The sequence below is a fragment of the Octodon degus genome, unplaced genomic scaffold (assembly GCF_000260255.1).
Source record: "Octodon degus isolate 3935 unplaced genomic scaffold, OctDeg1.0 scaffold00118, whole genome shotgun sequence".
In the NCBI taxonomy this organism is placed as follows: Eukaryota; Metazoa; Chordata; class Mammalia; order Rodentia; family Octodontidae; genus Octodon; species Octodon degus.
In genome coordinates this window covers 3,003,285-3,019,856 of record NW_004524694.1, presented here as the reverse complement: position 1 = coordinate 3,019,856, position 16,572 = coordinate 3,003,285, and the positions used below count along the sequence as shown (strand labels likewise).

General features: G+C 43.3%; 1 protein-coding gene across 2 annotated transcripts in view; it reads left to right on the top strand.

Annotated features, from left to right (window-relative positions):
* The window catches only part of Snx31 (sorting nexin 31), a 57,690-nt gene that overhangs the window by 24,944 nt on the left and 16,174 nt on the right, over positions 1-16,572 (top strand). For both annotated transcript variants that reach the window (XM_023699937.1, XM_004640071.2), the window contains exons 7-10: positions 218-305; positions 2,188-2,257; positions 10,299-10,391; positions 13,955-14,158. In XM_023699937.1, the coding sequence (XP_023555705.1) occupies positions 218-305; positions 2,188-2,257; positions 10,299-10,391; positions 13,955-14,158 (455 nt within the window). The remainder of the gene's footprint in view (positions 1-217; positions 306-2,187; positions 2,258-10,298; positions 10,392-13,954; positions 14,159-16,572) is intronic.

The window sequence follows — 16,572 nt, the reverse complement described above, 5'->3', positions numbered from 1 at the left end:
AGGGTAAATTATCCTAACCAAAAGGATGAAGTTTGCTAAAGACCATGTAATATTTACTTTTTAAATGAATTTCAGAAAGCTAAAATGGCATACACACTCAAGAGACTATTTTGATTGTGATCTTCCCCTCCCCCCGTGATAGCTTACTTTCTACTCTTAGCACTTCTATATGTAAACTCTGCACAGTTTCAACCAATCAGACTCTCTCTTTCTCCAGTTGTGAAAAAGCTGGCAGAGTTTGAGCTGCCTTATGTTAGTCTTCGAAGTTCAGAAGTGGAAAACTGTAAGGTTGGACTCCGAAAGTGGTGAGTACTTACAACGACAGAAACCAGTAGTGACCAGGACTTGTTAGAGACCCCACGATTGGCCCACAGCTCAACAACTGGGCAGAACTCAACCAGAAACAAAGGGAAGGTTAAGAGTAAAGTAACAAGGAAGAGAGGGGGTGAATGAACCACAGCATTTGTCCTAAAGTATAGGACATCAAGGTTGACTTCCACTCCTCGATTCTCACCTCTCCTGAGAAGCTCAAGCGAAGGGCAGACTTGAGAGATGGCTGGAGTGAGCGGGGTGGATTGAGGCAGAACCTGGCAATAAGCTGCTGGCCATGGGCTTGCTGTGGTGTGGACGATACTCACTACTCATGGAAAGATTTCTTGGAAATTTCAGGCAGATCGGATTTAGCTGTTGAAATGTGGTATTCTTTGTAGGCAAGGCTGGACTCTGCCAATTTGCGATGGATTTGATTTGAACTCTTACATTCCTAAAGGATGTGTACCTGGGTCATTTGTCCTCCTACATTGATAGGACACAAGTGCCCCTCTAACGAAAATACTGTCATTTCCACTGGAACAGGAGGACTAGTGGAAATTAGCAAGAAAATGACAGTGAGGCACACAGCACTTACCCCACCCAATCCTCTATCACAGCAGCTATTAGCACAGCTGTCTTGGATTGCTGCCCCAACCCCGTTAGTTTAGAATCAGAGTATAGCAGCTTTAAAGAAGGACATTTGGAAATGTAGGAATAGTCATTAACGTGATGTCATGGTGCTTGCTAGAACTCCAGTTGGGGCTTTGATTTTTACAAGGATATCCTCTGCAAGGCTAGAAGTCTACCTTCTATTATGCAGAACTATTAGGAGAAGAGGCGCACATCTCTCTTTGCCATGAGACATGGAAGGGGGAGAGGACCTGGCTCCATCTAGGGTTTAGAGAATAACTTCTGGAAGAGCAAGCACCAGAGCACAATCGTTCTTGGGAACAGACTATGCCAATAGGAGGCCCATCTGTCTCATGTTTTACCTTTATCACCCTCACCAAGCTATTCAAGGCTTCCTTGCCTCAATTTCTTTATTTATAAAATTGTAATAATAAATAATACGTGTTACCCCCTAAGATTATTATGAGTAACTCTACAAACTGTTTTGAGGATGCGTGTTATTGTCATATTGATGACAGTGATGTTTCTAGTAACCAAAAATTCCCTGGCGTCGAGACTTTTCATTTGTGTGCTCTCCTGAGAACTCGAGATCAAAGGTGAGGTGCAGCATTGCCTTGAATCTTAAACTAGATATTAGGGAGCCTTGCTCTATGTATTTGTTAAATAGGCAAATTCTAGATAATAAGTACAAGAGAAAATGTTTTCCCCAGCACAAGCCAACATCTCAACCCAGGCAGATTGATCCTTTGCTCATGGCTCTGGAGAGGAGGGAGGCCCACTTCTGTTGCCAGTGATGAGGGGCAGGTCTCTGGAAGTGGACAGCCTCATATAGCAGCCCATGGTGCCTCAGATGGGAGAGGACTGGTTACAAGAGCTTCATGAGTCCAGCGGATCTTTAAGGATTTTTCTCCTTCACAACATCTCTCTCCATTGAGGCCATAGTTCCTTCTACACAGAGGGCACTTGCCCTGGGCCCTTCACACCCAGCATCAAATGAACCTGGGCTCTCCAGCTCTCTAGTGCCACAGTTGCTACTCTGTGCGATGTAGCTGGCTCAGCGCTATAGGCAAATAGCTACACAGAAAGGTATAGGGATGTCTTTGCTTCTGCCCAAGATGAAGGTGACCTTCCAGTAGCATTTTAATCTTTTCCCTAGAAGGCTAGCAGAGAAGGAGGCAGGAGAAAAGACCCACATGTGCCACTGGCAGTGTCATCGAAGTCACATAATGCTCCCGCCTTGTGCAGGTACATGGACCCAGCCCTCGACTCCATGCTGATGCACTGCGGAGTGGCTGTGGAATTGCTTTACATGCAGGTGAGCAGACTGCATTAGAGGCTGTTTGGTTTACAATTGTCTAAAAGATTATAGTACTTAGGAAGTCTATCTCAAAACCTAGAATAGGCAGAGGTTCAGAGAAAAAAACTAGAATAGAGGCTATTTGGTACTAGAGGAGAGGAAAAGGGAAAGTTACTGTGCCCTGGGTCTAGAGTTTTTGTTGGGGCATAATGAAAAGTTTTGGTATAGATAGTGATAGAGGTTACATGGCACTGTGAATGCATCCAGTGCTGTCTCATCTCTACTTATGAATGGGCAAGGTGGTGATAAATGTTGCATTATACATATTTTAAAAACAAAAATAAAATTAGAGGAGTTTGGAGAGCGGAAAAATGAGCTCTCCCCCTATTTTAAGCACTACTCTCTTGAGTTTCTAGGTGACGCTCTTATCATCCAGGGCAGTGGTAGTGAGCCTACAGCATGTGTGTCATAGCAGGCCGTTTGTTAACATTGAAAGCTCTAAAAGGTTTGCCATCACTGGTGTAGGCTAATTTGACAGCCCTGGAAAGGATATCTCTGCTAACATAGGTTACACATGCTCCCTAAATCTCACTCCAGCATAACCTGTTTTTCTTTGAGTCAACAGGTGGTCACCTGCTCCAGGCTGGCTTCGTGAGCATGTGGTCTCTGTAGTTGCTTTGGGTCCTGGACTTGTTCATTGCTTTATCTTGAAATTCTTAATAGCCTTTGCAGAAGTGGCCCAGCAGTTTAAATTTGCACTAAGTAAGCTCTGCAAATCATATAATTGGTCCTGCCCACAGTCTGACAGCACCTGTGGACGTGCCCACACAAATGTGCTTTCTTGTCTCTCCCAGCTAGCATGATATCTCTGTGATATTTACAGCTCAGTGCTGGGTCCTAGAATTTAGAACCGTCCTGGCACATAATGGACACTAGAGCCCCCTGTTGAGCCAGGCGCTGTTTCATTGAAGAGTTAGCACTTAATGTTAACTCTGTAAGGTGTTTGGTACCCTCTACATTTCAAGAAAAGAGAAACTTCAAGTCTGCTGACAGAGGATGGGGTAGCTCTGGCGTGGGTGACTAGAAGATGTACAGTTTAACAATACCCCCTTCCAGGTAGCGTTGATGTAATTGGAAGGTAGAACTGAAGAGGGAATAGATGTTGGGTGAGTCATTACTTTTAATGAGCTCTTCAAGGCAACAGGAAACATTAATGATATCTGCCATAGTGCTGAGGTTGTGGCTGAAGGGTTGGTGGGTGGAATTTGATGCTTACATGTCGTGTAAAGTGGAGGGAGGAAAGAACCTGAGTGCATATTCGCTTAGGCAACTTAGGAAACCAACACCGCTAATCAGTCACCTCCTCATAGCTCTTTAGAATTCTAAGGAGACAATCAAAACATCACATATTAAACATTGAATATTCACTATCACATTTTTATGACTAATCTGTAGCTTGAGTTCATTTCCTATTATACTTTAGCCATGCATGTTAATGTCGAGCGAACGTCCACGCATGTCACGTGAGTTGGAAATGAATTTACCATCTTCAGTGTTTATTGTGCCTTGTTGCCAGTGTGCCTTTGCTATCATTTTGCATTATCAGTTGTGTCTGGTTTGAGTCACATCCTTCGTTGAAGAACACATCACCTTAATCTAACATTGTCACTATGGGAAACATAGTCTGTGGCATGGCTTCAAGTTCTCATTGTGATGAGAAATTAGGACTGCCGGCATCGTAACATGATTTTTATGTATCATTAGGAGTTGTAAACCAGAGAGAAGTGGATGATTGTATTTCCTGTGTCATAGCTGGAAAATAATGATGGCTTTGAGAAAAGCATACTGTACTACAAATTTCTGAAGTGAATCCTGTCCCTTACTCTGCCTGCCACTGCGCTCTCTCCACATGATGGTGGGTCAACCACTTCCCCCTTTAAGCCACCACGGGAGCAATAAGTTTGAATTAACAGTCTCTTAAAGTTTTCTTCCAGCTTTAATGAACTGTTTTTCAAGCCTCATCTCCTTGTATGGCTAAGTCTTCTGAAAATTGCAGTCAATGTCATCATTAACTACATTGACCTTAATCAACCCCTGAATCCATATAGAGGTGCTGGAAGTTAAAGATTGGCCCACGATTAGCAGGACAGTCAGGGCCACCATCCACTGCCCCCTTTGGGAGCCCTCCTGTGGCTCCCACCAAGAGAAAATCCCCCTCCCTCTGCTGTAGTATTTTGCTAAGATCCCCTATGACGGCACTTCTCATCTTGTGTGGTCAATAAGTAGGTTCATGGACAGTTCTCCCTAGCCAGCCTGTGTCCTAGGTGCCTAGCACATTCATGAGCAAGCAGCAGTCATCCTTTAAAGGAATTAATGCAAGACCTCATGAGTTCTGATGAATAACAGAACACTCATAGTTAACTTCTAAGAGTTACCCTTTTGATTTTTCTAATACAGCTGTGCCCAGTGATGCTCAAGGAGTTGACATGTTTCCCTTATTCTCCTCCTCCTCTTTGAACTTGAGTGACATTAGCAAAATGAGGAATTCCATATAAATAGATAGATAACAGATTGCAGATAGATCTCTGTGTTTTCTTGAAAATATCAAAGATTTAGTTAATTCTGGCCTGACATTTCAGTATGGCCACCACTAATCCATCAAGGAACTTTGGAAAAACTTAGAAAGAGGGGCAGCCTGCATTCTCCAGGCAGCCTCACTGTGTGACAGGGCCTGTGCTTTGGGGAGAGAAGTGCTGGCTGATGACGCTCCAGCTGATGCCCTTGTGCCAGGCATGGTTCCCTGCCATTCTGTGCCATGCTTCAACCAACCAGAGCCCAATGGCAATGCCTTTCTTGGAAGCGCCCTTCACCCAACCAGAGCCCAATGGCAAGGCCTTTCTTGGAAGGGCCAATGATCCCATATCTCATGACTGCCTTCTGCAGAGAGCATCAGGGCATGTGTGACCAACACTCATGAAAACCATGGCTGTGTTGCTTCTGCCATAGGACATCTACATTTCAGGGTCTGAGGATCTCAAGTCCTCTGGTGAAGAATGAGAAGTCTTGGGTCAATACTGCCATGATTGCTATTTGTCTTCTATATTAGAGTTCTCTAGAGGAACAGAGTTAATGGGAGACATATGTATAATTCTACAAGTGGGTTTAGCAGGTAGGGTCACAGGATCAGAGGTGGCAAAGTCCACAATGACCAGCTGTGTCCTAGAGAGCCAAGGGTCCAGTAGCTGCTCAGCCCAAGAAGATGAAATCTGTGGACAATAGGAACCATGGATGCAGCACTAGCTCAGGGTTGGACCACTGTGAGTCTGCACTGAAAGGCTGAAGAAACTGGAGCCCTCATCCAGAGGCAGTTGTGAAGACCAGAGCTCTTCAGAACTGGGCACGCTTCCTTCTTTCCCTTTGCACACCATCCACACTGCAATCCTATTGGTTGGTGCCACTCATATTCAGGATGTGCCTTCATGCCTTGATTTGCTGACTTACATGTCAGTCACCCATAGACACACACAAAACAACCCTTTACTAATCTGCTGGGCATTCCTTCCTACATTCAAGTTGGTGGAGTGGGATGAACTCCATGTCCTGTTTGTTTAATCAAACTCCCTGATTGATATTGTCCTGGGCTGATAGTCCCTGTAGGCTCTAGCACTAAGCCCAATTCAGGAGGGATAAACAATTTTAGATCTTTGGGCTCACTTGGATTCCATCCTGGCATGGTTTTTGGGTTCACTTTGCAGAAGAGGTGGGACAAAAACAGCTGGATGGTGGACTGTGGAGGACCACCTGAGCAGCTCTCCTTGAAAGAAGAGCGATTGTCTCCATTGTGACTGAGCCTGACCCTATTTCTTTGTATTATTATGTACAGAGCTGGCTAGGACTTCTGTTTATCTTTCAGTTGGCCTTAAGCAATGTGTATTGGTCTAGCTGAGGTGCTGGTGATAGTCTTTGAAGGTGGCGTGCGTGTTTCCCTGGTAACCTATACCTGCTGCTCTTTAATGTGAGCTGGGTTGAGATAGGACGGTAGAGCTAATGCTCTGCGGTACCAGCTGGGATTGAGCCTCAAGATAGAGGCCATGACTTCCTGGGACTTGAAAGGCTACACCAACGCTGAAGCACCAGACTTACCAAGACATTACATACTATATAATGCAGATTACTCTCTCTGCATATCCTCTCTGCATATCACAGAGGTAAATTTAGGCCACCCACCTAGCTCAGCTCATAGTAGTCTCTTTCCCACAATTCTCAGTCAATCCTCAAGCCACTCACCCACTGAATAAAACTGGGTGATGCCCTGGGTCGCTCTCTTGGTTCCAGAAAGCCATCTTCATAGCTGGACTTAGAGCCCCTTGACTCCCCAATGATTGAAGATATAATTTAGTGTCTTTATTTTCGCCATGGGTTGCATTGTAAGTGGTAGATTGGAATCAATTTGATGGGATTCCAATAACGTAACTTTGGGATTATAAATATTGGCTTCTTGGACCGAGACGAGGACCTGGAAGTGTCTCCTGCAGTGGGTAGCTGCCCACCTGGGAAAAGTACATCAGCTTGGGCAATGCTAGGAGGGCTTGGTGTAGACACCAGACCCAGCTTGAATCTCACTCCTGCCACTTACTTGCTGGGTCTCCATTAGGATGAGGAACCTCCCCCACCTCAATTTACCCATCTGTAAAATGATGGTAATTATTCCTACCCCACAGACTAGTTGTGGAAAAGCCAATAAAACCTATCTAAAGTAGATTACTAACATACTATTTTTCTTCCTTTTTCTAAATCCTATATTCCTTTCCCCCAACCTGAACAACAGTATCAAAAATGTTTTAGTTTTCATCCTCCTCTTGGCGATAAGGCACGCCCTGCCAGGCTCCCTGAGAGCGGGAAGGCAGACTTCTGTGCAGACCAAGGTGCACAGGCGCACAGGGCTGTCGCGCGAGTGCTAGTGCGGGGCACTGAGAGAAGGGCACAAGTTCTTCACGTGGGGATTGACAGTCGCTGGGGCGCACACTTCCCAGTCAGGCCGAGTCATGGCAGCACCAGCTCCCTGTGTGCAGCCGATGACCCGGTCAGCTTGTGCCAGCGCCTGCTGGGCCGGCTTGCTCCAAGGCAAAGACTCAGTTTGCTGGAAGAAGCGATGTGCAGGGAAACCGTGGAGGGAGCAGAGCGAAGGCTTGGTTACTTCAGCTCTACGAGGATCCTGGCCGCTTCCGAGGGACCCTTGTCCTCCAAGTAACTCCTGCCTTTGAGCCTGGCGCTGCTCTGCTGAAATCTGTGACAGCGGAGGAAACAACCAAGAAGCCAGTAGGAATCTGGAGCTGGGAAACATTTGCTGAGTACACTTAGCTGAAGCTGAGCAGACAGGGCCCAATGATATGCTCTATTTTAGGGGTTTTTTTTGTTTGTTTGGTGAAACTGGGGATTGAACTCAGGCCCTTGTGCTTAACAGGCAAGCACTTATTCTACTGAACTATCTCCCCGACCCTCTATTTTAGTTTTATAATGTTAGATTTCTTTTCATCTTATAAAAAATTTACAGGGGCCAGAGAGATAGCTCAGGGATTTAAGTGCCTGCCTGGCAAACACAAAGGCCTGAGTTCTATCCACTATACAATATATAATATACTATCATATATATCAAATATGGAAGACTCAAAAACAAACGTGTATGTCACCCTGGACTTTAAACCAGCACATTAGCTCTTTAAAAATAATTTTTATTTATTCATTTGGTACAGGGTCTCGCTATGCAGTTCAAAATCCTAGAGACCCTCCTGTCTCAGCCACCCCAGCACAGGGATTATAGGTGTGCTCCACTACACTGGATTTCTCTGGTTCCGGCATGGCATGTGGTACCAGGGATTGAACTGGGGTCCTTGTGCTTGCCAGGTGGGCACTTAGATTGCCCAGCTATCTCCCCAGCCCCAGCTAATTACCTTCATACTTAGACTGTTAACTTTTTTGGAAGAAATATGTATATATTCATTCATACACATATATATTCATTTATATGCACATCTGTTTCTTTAATTCATAACTATATATAGAAAGTTTCTTTGGTTTTATATTGTCATTGTTGAAAAGTTGAGGTCTACTATTATAGTCTTATTTTATAACTTGATATTCCTTTTATGTATCAGTACCTAGCAGATTTCCCCCACGTTGTTAAATATTCTATATGCTTTTAAATGATGGCATTGCCTATTATTTGGTTATATGCAAATTCAGTTACCTTTGGACCCTTCAAAACAGCATCTATCTCTCAGGGTTGCTACAGCACTGACTTCTGTTTTAGGTAATTAGAACATTCCTGAGCTATGGTAAGTACTATCCAGTCATCCTGCAGGGCCCACAGGGCTTTGGACCAGGACGCCCTGTGACACCAAAACCCAGAGATGTTCAAGTCCTCTATGATGCTGTAGTGTTTGCATAGGATCTGCCACATTCTCCCATATAATGTCAGATATGATGAAATTGCTGTGTAAATTAATTGCTGTTCTGTATTGATATGGGGGAATAAAGTTTGTCTGTGTTTAGTACAGATGCAATTCCTGAATACTTTCCATCCATAGTTGGTTTAACCCACGGAGGTAGATCCCATGGATACAGAAGGAAGCTAATCTACTTTTTCCCCCATTGCTAAGTTGAAAATTTGTTGTTATTACAAAAATACAGTAATGGCTCTATCAATATATTTTCCACATGTCTATTTCTATGATTTTTGCACATGGCTTAGATTTATATTGCTAAATTAGTTCTAAAAGTTTTACCAGTTAAGTCTATCACTCCTATAAGAATGTTCTGGGGACTGGGAAGACGGCTCAGTAGAATAAATGCTTGCCTGGCAAGTGCAAGGTCCTGAGTTCAATCCCCAGAACTGAAAAAAAAAAAAAAAGAAGAATTTTCTGGGTCCCCCAACACTTATCAATTCTAGTTGTATATTTTAGTCTTTGCCAAATTAAGAGGAAAAAATCCTTTTGTTACTATTGTGGTTGAATATCTATTTGTCACTTGGAATTCCTTCTGGTCAAATGCCAATGCATATCTTTTGTCCATTTGCCTGTTGGCAATTTTATATTTTTATTGCTTTCTATAAATATTAACTCATTGCCATACATGATGCAGTCATTTTCCTTGTTTTACCATTGCTTCTTAGTTTTGTTCTTGGTGAATTTAATATGTAGAAATTTATATTTTCTGTACTTATGCATGATAATTCCTTCCTCATACGTTTTTATCTTTGTATCTTAAAAAGATAGGCCCCACCCTGAATCAGACACATAGTAATCCTCCTGTTTTCCACCTCCCCAGCACTGGGATTACAGGCTCACACCACCACGCCCAGATTAATCTCATCTTTTTTGCCTAGTTCATTTGTGGAGGTTTTATAATTAAATCTTTAATTTCTGTGGAAGTTATTTTGATAGGTACCTTGAGGAAAGGGCTAATGTATTTTCTTTGCTGCATGTTACCGGTTGCCCCCCAATTATCAGACAACCTTTTCTTGCCCACTAATTTAAAAATGTTAGGGTCAGCCAAATAGCTCAGCGGATTAAAGCGCCTGCAAGCAGGCTCAGGGCTCAGGGGTTCAATCCCCAGGCCTGCCGCGCCTGCTCACCCCGGCCCCCTGGGGCATGCTGAGATGGCAATTGAGACTGGGTAATGCCAGCTCGTGGGAGGCTGTAAACAGGCGGATCACTGGGAGTCCAATCTAGTAGTGAGACCCTGAACACCCTGTAGACCCTTCCCTAAGATCCAGAAAAAAAAAAAAAAGGAACCTTTGTAATGTGGTAACTACTTGAAGAGATCCACTTTGGTCTGTTTTTACAGCCCTTCATACATGAATATGTTGTGGGGTTTTTTGTTGTTGTTGTTGTTTGTTTTTGTTTTTTTCTCCCCGGAACTGGGGATTGAACTCAGGTCCTTGTGCTTGCTAGGAGAGCACTTATTCCACTGAGCTATCTCTCCAGCCCCATGAAGATGTTCTTGTCAGATAATTCATTTCTGCTAAAGTTGCTCATTGTACAATTTATGTTGTTTTAAGGCAGTGCAGGACATTGAAAAAGAATGGATCAAGCCCACACAGGCACAGAGGCAGGAACTAGAGGCTCTTCAGAGAGAAAACAATCAAACCAAGGTGAGTGAGCTGCTGTGCCGAGACACCCATTGTGCTGGAGTGCAGGAAGCATCGGAAGTGGGTTGCTGTGGTCTCTATAAGCCCGTCAGATCCTAACAGCGAGGCTCTTTTTAAAAATGGGAATACCTCCATTGACTTTTCTGACTAGACAATGAATAAGGGCATTTTTTAAAAGATTCTAAAAAGTACAGAATATTGTGAGCGTTTTGCCAAGTTAATTGATATAGATCTCCACAATATTTTTAATGACTCCAGAGTATTTCATGATATGGTTGTGCTATCATTTAGCTTGCTAGTTTCCTATTATTGGAAGTCAGATTGTTTCCAGCTTCTGCTGCAATAAATCACTCTGGCAGCAAGGGCCACGAGGCCCAGGACTGTGTCTAATCTATACTCTCCATGTCCCTCACACCTGGTGCAGGTCCCCCCAACCCTGCAGCCAACATCTCCACATTTGAGTACATGCTCTGTTTTCCTAAGGAGCTATTTCTAAATGTCTGTTTTAAAGCTTTTATAAGGTACCAATGCATCCACCTCACACCCGCATGCAACATACATGAGGCTGGCGGCAAGACAGCTTGAGCAGAAGGAACGGTCCATGTCCCTTGTGCTGCTTTTTTTCATTCACCACATTTGCAATTGCAGCATTGATTTTGAACAAAATGTGACAAAAATTTAGAGGACTCATTTAGACTTAGGTTGATTAGAGAGTCATTCTTCAAAGGCCCAGACACTTGGAGATTTTTATTGGACAGGAAAAGGAAAGGAAGAAAGGAAAGGGAAAGGCACACCCTGCCGCAATTTAGTACTGCCCCAAACCTTGGGATTCCACCTCAGCTTTGTCACAAACAGTTTGAAGTTTAGTTTCTCTGTGTTTATAAATTTTGAAAAAATATAGCTTCTACTTTGATTGGTTTTGAACACTGGTTTTACTATGCTGCTTGGCTTTGCCAAAATATGTATATTTTTTGCACAGTATAAAATTTATCTTCTATGATAAATATGGTCTCTGAATTTACCATATGATATGTGGTATGGTCTTCTAAAAACTACTTTATTAAAGCACCTACAAGCAGGCTCAGCGGCCCGGGGTTTGATCCGCAGGCCTGCCGTGCAAGCCCCACCCCCAGGGCTGCTGAGACAGCCATTGAGATTGGGCGTGGTGGCGCATGCCTGTAATCCCAGCTCTTGGGAGGCTGTAAACAGGTGGATCACTATGAGTCTGATCTAGTAGTGAGACCCCGAACACCCTGTAGACCCTTCCCTAAAATAAAAAATAAATAAATAAAATGAAAACTACTTTTAATATGTAAATCATGCTTTTAAAATGGAATCATTATTTAAGTGAACTTGTTTTATCTAAAAAACATCCAGATTTTTTAGATGTCTTTATATTTATATTTTAGTGATTCCCCAAATTATTTGTTTATGCAGTTGTGCTGGTCGAGCAAATATATAAGCAATTATTACTTTACTTTACGTACTTGTACAGTAATAGTTGAAAATAAGTGAAAATAACTCCAAGAGGAGTCATTTGACCTGTATAAGAGATAGCCAACAATAAACGGCTTTTGTTTTTGTAGATAAAGTTTTATTGACACATAGTCATTCCTCTTTTTAAGTTGTCTAAGGCTGCTTTGCCTTGGAGTGCTGGAGGTGAGCAGTAGCTATAGAAACCTTTGCCCCCGTCAGCTGAAAATATATAGTTTTTGATAGGACAGTTTGCCAACCTCTGCTCTAAATGAAAATATATAAAAATCCTTTCTATAGCTGTGTGTGTTTAATTGTCTTTCTCAAATGCAATCTTTTTTTAAAAAATTAATTATTTATTTTTGTGTATGTGTGTGTGTGGCCAGCTCAACCCACCAGGGGGCGGGGCGGGCTGGCATGTGGTGCTGGGGATTGAACCGCGGTCCCTGTGCATTGCTAAGCTTGTTCTAAGTAGGTGCTTTAGACCACTGAGCCATCTCACCAGCCCTCAAGTACAATCTTAAAAGAACTGAATTTCAAGTTGATAATACTTGAGATTTCTGTCTCTGGTTTTTAGCTAGTAATAATGCCATGCTGCCTTATAGATGACAAATGTCAATAAGCAGCTTGAGTCAGTTATTCATTGCAAATTTTCTTGAAAAATATACCTTTGTTTTAATCTAGTTATTTTTTAACTCATTGTAGCCAAGAGATTTTTGCAATTTTTGAAAAGGTGGTAATAAATCATAAACAATGATAGACTTATACTATATAATAAATTAAAAATGATCATAGTAGGGCATGAAACTGCTCTATCTTAGGTGATAAGAAGACTCAGGCCTGTACCAAATGCTCCCACCCAGAAGTGTGTGGTGTTGTCACTGACCCAGCTGGAGGCCAGGCAGCTTGAACTTCTGCCCAGCTGAAGTGGCGACTACCACGGTGAGCCTGTGCACACGGCACGAGGACCATAGCTGCGCACACTTGTGGCAGTGATCAGAAGTTTGCTGTCCCCCACTGTTTTTGTGTTGGTGCATTTATATTTCACTTTATCAAAGAGAACTTGACATGGTCCTTGAGAGGGAGACATAAGTTACCTGCCTTCCTGACAGGGTCAGGGAAGAACAAGGCTGTCACTGGGCCATGTGGCTTTTCTGATTTCACCGTGTGCTACAGTGACAGCTCTGCTGTCTCCACACACATCTCACCTGCCATGAAGCCAAACATGGCAGAGTTTGCGAGGACAGACAGTCACCAAACCCCCATCAGCTTATCCAAGGCAATCATTAGTGGTAAGACTTAGTTTAAAAATGAGAGTCCTGATCAGATGTTAGCAAGGCAACATGCAGGGATGGCAAATACTCTCTGTTCTGAAATTGCTTCAGAAGCAGAGGGAAAGGCCACATTTCAAAGTGACACAAAGAAGTTCCCTTTTCATCTAAGATGATCTGGGATGGTCTTTAGGAAGCAGCCTACTCACCCCCATTTCACTGCATTTCCAAAATCTCTTCTCTGGACCTGGGGAGATAGCTCAGTAGAATAAACGCTTGCCTGGCAAGTGCAAGGTCCTGAGTTCAATCCCCACTACTGAAAGAAAAAAAAAATTTCTTCTCTGACAACTAATACCACCATCATACAAAAAAAAAAAAAAAAAAAAAAAAAAAAAAAAAAAAAAAAAAAAAAGAAAAAATAAACTACTTTTCCTTCTACATCGAGCCTAGCTGAGTTGTTTGTTTTTTTAAGATGGCACTCTAAAGATAGCCTTTTGGTTTATATTGCTAAGATAAAATCATTTCTACTCATTTGTCTTACTCAGCCTCAGTCTTGTTTGTTCCCTGTGGTTATTTTCCTTTGCCCATGTGCCAAGCACCAAAGAGGAGCAGGAACGGGACCGATGATGCAGTAGGCAGGATGGTCGCTACCCTGCAGCTGCCCTGGGCTTATGTCAGTCCATCGGGCATCGTTCTCATTTGTGTGGCCCAGCAGGAAAGGGGATGTCCCTGTGAGTGAACCCCCCGTCCTCCTGGAGCAGTGGTTTCTTGCTGGAGGTTTCCTTTGGCCTCAAGTGGTCTTTCGCTTCCTTCTTGGAGCAGTTTCTGCAATTGTGCCAGGAGGTGCAGCACTACGGGTACGTGCGGCTGGATCCCTGCCTCTGTGACCACCCAGAGCCAGGCTGCAGGGCCGTGCTCTCCATCGGCAATGACGAGATCAACTGCAGTGTCACCCTGCCGGACCACCAGACCCGGGATGTCACCTTCCAGCTGAGCAGGGTGAAGTGCTGGCAGGTCACTTTCCTTGTGAGTATCTTGGCACCTGGCTTTGCCCATGGTTTAAGATCTTGCTGCTCTTGATGGACAGAGTTGGCACTAGGGAGACAGGTTTGATGTTTAAATTAGTACCTGAATGGAGAGGCAACTAAACCACATTCAACATCATCTGATGATAAATGCTGTTAGTAGTGGGTACAGTTACCCCATCCAGGATAACAGAGAGACCAGTCTTCCTCTCTCCAGCAATAGGCTTCTCTACTGCTTGAAGGGCAGCCAGAGAAATAATAGGGGGTGGTAAGAATTGCACTGAGGGAGTGAGCGCTTGCCATGTGCCCCGTGCTACCGAGAGCCTGGATGCTGCCCGCAGAGCCCTGTGGAGGGAGCCTTGGCATTGTGTTTATGCTGCCCTCTTCTTGCGAGATAAACCTCTATGATCAGATTTAGTGAATCTGTGCTTTCTGCTCGGTGCTGTGCTGAGCCCGGCCACATCTATTACAGTGCTACCTTGGTTCACGAACTCACTGCCCTCCATGATTCTGATCGCAAACTGAAGAGGAAAGGAAGGGAATCACATTTCCCCATTAGGCCAACCTGGAAACCAACCACTGAATTTGTCCAACTCAGTTTGCAACTAGAATTGTGAAAAGAATAAAGTTCATCAACCGAGGTTTCCTGACTAATTCTGACAGTGGTTAACTGGGGTTATCTAGACCCCACAGGGAATAATTAGCTGGCCGAGGACTTGGATTTCTGCTAGCTTTTGAAACTGTCCACCTTTCTTCCATTGCCAAGCTCCCTCTCCTGCCTCCCCTTCTTAGCTGGCCACTTCCGCCTCGGAGCCTTCCGGCAGTGCTGGTGTATCCTGGGGCTCCTGGCTAGCATCTTTTCCCTGCATGTTCACCTGTGCTCTTCTCAGAGCCTCGGTGTCCTGCTGACTCTAGCCACCTTCCCCAGAGGACCCCCATCATGGCAAATTCCTGTGCCTGTCCCACCTCATTCCTCTATCTTGTGTTTTCTATCTTGCCAAATAAGACTTCTAGGGCCAGCCAAAAAGGTCAGCAGATTAAAGCACCTGCTTAGGCAGACTCAGGGGTCGGAGGTTCGATCCCTGCCTGCCCCCAGGGTGCACTGAGCCCAAGATTGAGACTGGGCGTGGTGGCTCATGCTTATAATCCCAGCAAACAGCAGGATCACTACAAGTCTGATCTACTTAGTGAGACCCTATAGACCCTTACTAAAATAGAAAACAAAACAAAAAAAAAATAAACAAACAAACAAAAAACAAATAGGACTTCTATTTCTCAATTGTCCTGGTCTCCAATTGAGAAATGCAGAAATCATCTCCAACCTTTCTTTCTCTCTCATCCTACACATTTAAATGCTGATGGAGACCTATCCAGATAACCTTGTTATCTTCAGCATTTTCCTTTCCACCCTCACAGCTTCATCTCCACATTCTCTGCATGCATGAGTTAAACAGCCTCTTATAATTTCTCTTTGCCCCAGTCCCATTTTCCACTTTAGAGTCAAAGAAAATACACTGTAAAGTTTCAATGTATTTTAAACTTATGGAAACTTGTTTTGCAGTCAAAAACTTGATCTATCTTGGTAATATTCCATGAGCACTTAAAAAGAAAGTCTTCTCTTGTGGAGTAGAGTAGGTTGTACATATCAGTTGCTTTGGGGATTGGCTTTCTTTTTCATAGCAGTTCTTTGGAAATGAATCCAGGTTGTGTAGATCAATAATTTCTTGCTTTTTATTGCTAGGCAGTAGTCTGTGTTATGGGTGTAATAAACTTTATTTAACTATTCATCTATTGAAGGACATCTAGTTATTTGCAGTTTTTGGCTGTTGTGATGATAACTGCCATAAATATTCATCTACTGGCTTTTGTCTGAGCATAAATCTTAAGTTCTCTGGGATAAATGCCCAGAAGTACAATTGCTGGGTCATATGGTAATTGTATGTTTAGCTTTTTAAGAAACTGCCAAACAGTTTTTGAGAGCAGTCATATCATTTTACACCCTCACTAGCAATATGTGAGCGGTCCAGTTTCTTTGTGCCCTCTCTAGCATTTGGTGTCATCTCTATTTTTTCAGTTTCGTTCGTTCTGGAAGATGATTGATGGTATCTCATTTGATTTGTATTTTCCTAATGGCTAACTTTGTTGAAGATGTTTTCATGTGCTTATTTGTCATCTGTCTATCTTCTTCAGTGAAATATCTGTTCATTTCTTTTGTCTGTTTTCTTTTAACTATTGAGTGTTGAGGATTCTTTCTGCATTCTAGCCTCTAGTCCTCTGTTGGACATTTGTTTTGCAAATATTTTTCTCTCTGTAGTTTTCCATCCTCTTGAAAAAGTGTGTTGCAGAGTAAAAGTTTTAAACTTTGGTAAAATATAGTTCATCATTTTTTTCTTTTATGGGTTATGCTTCCACTGT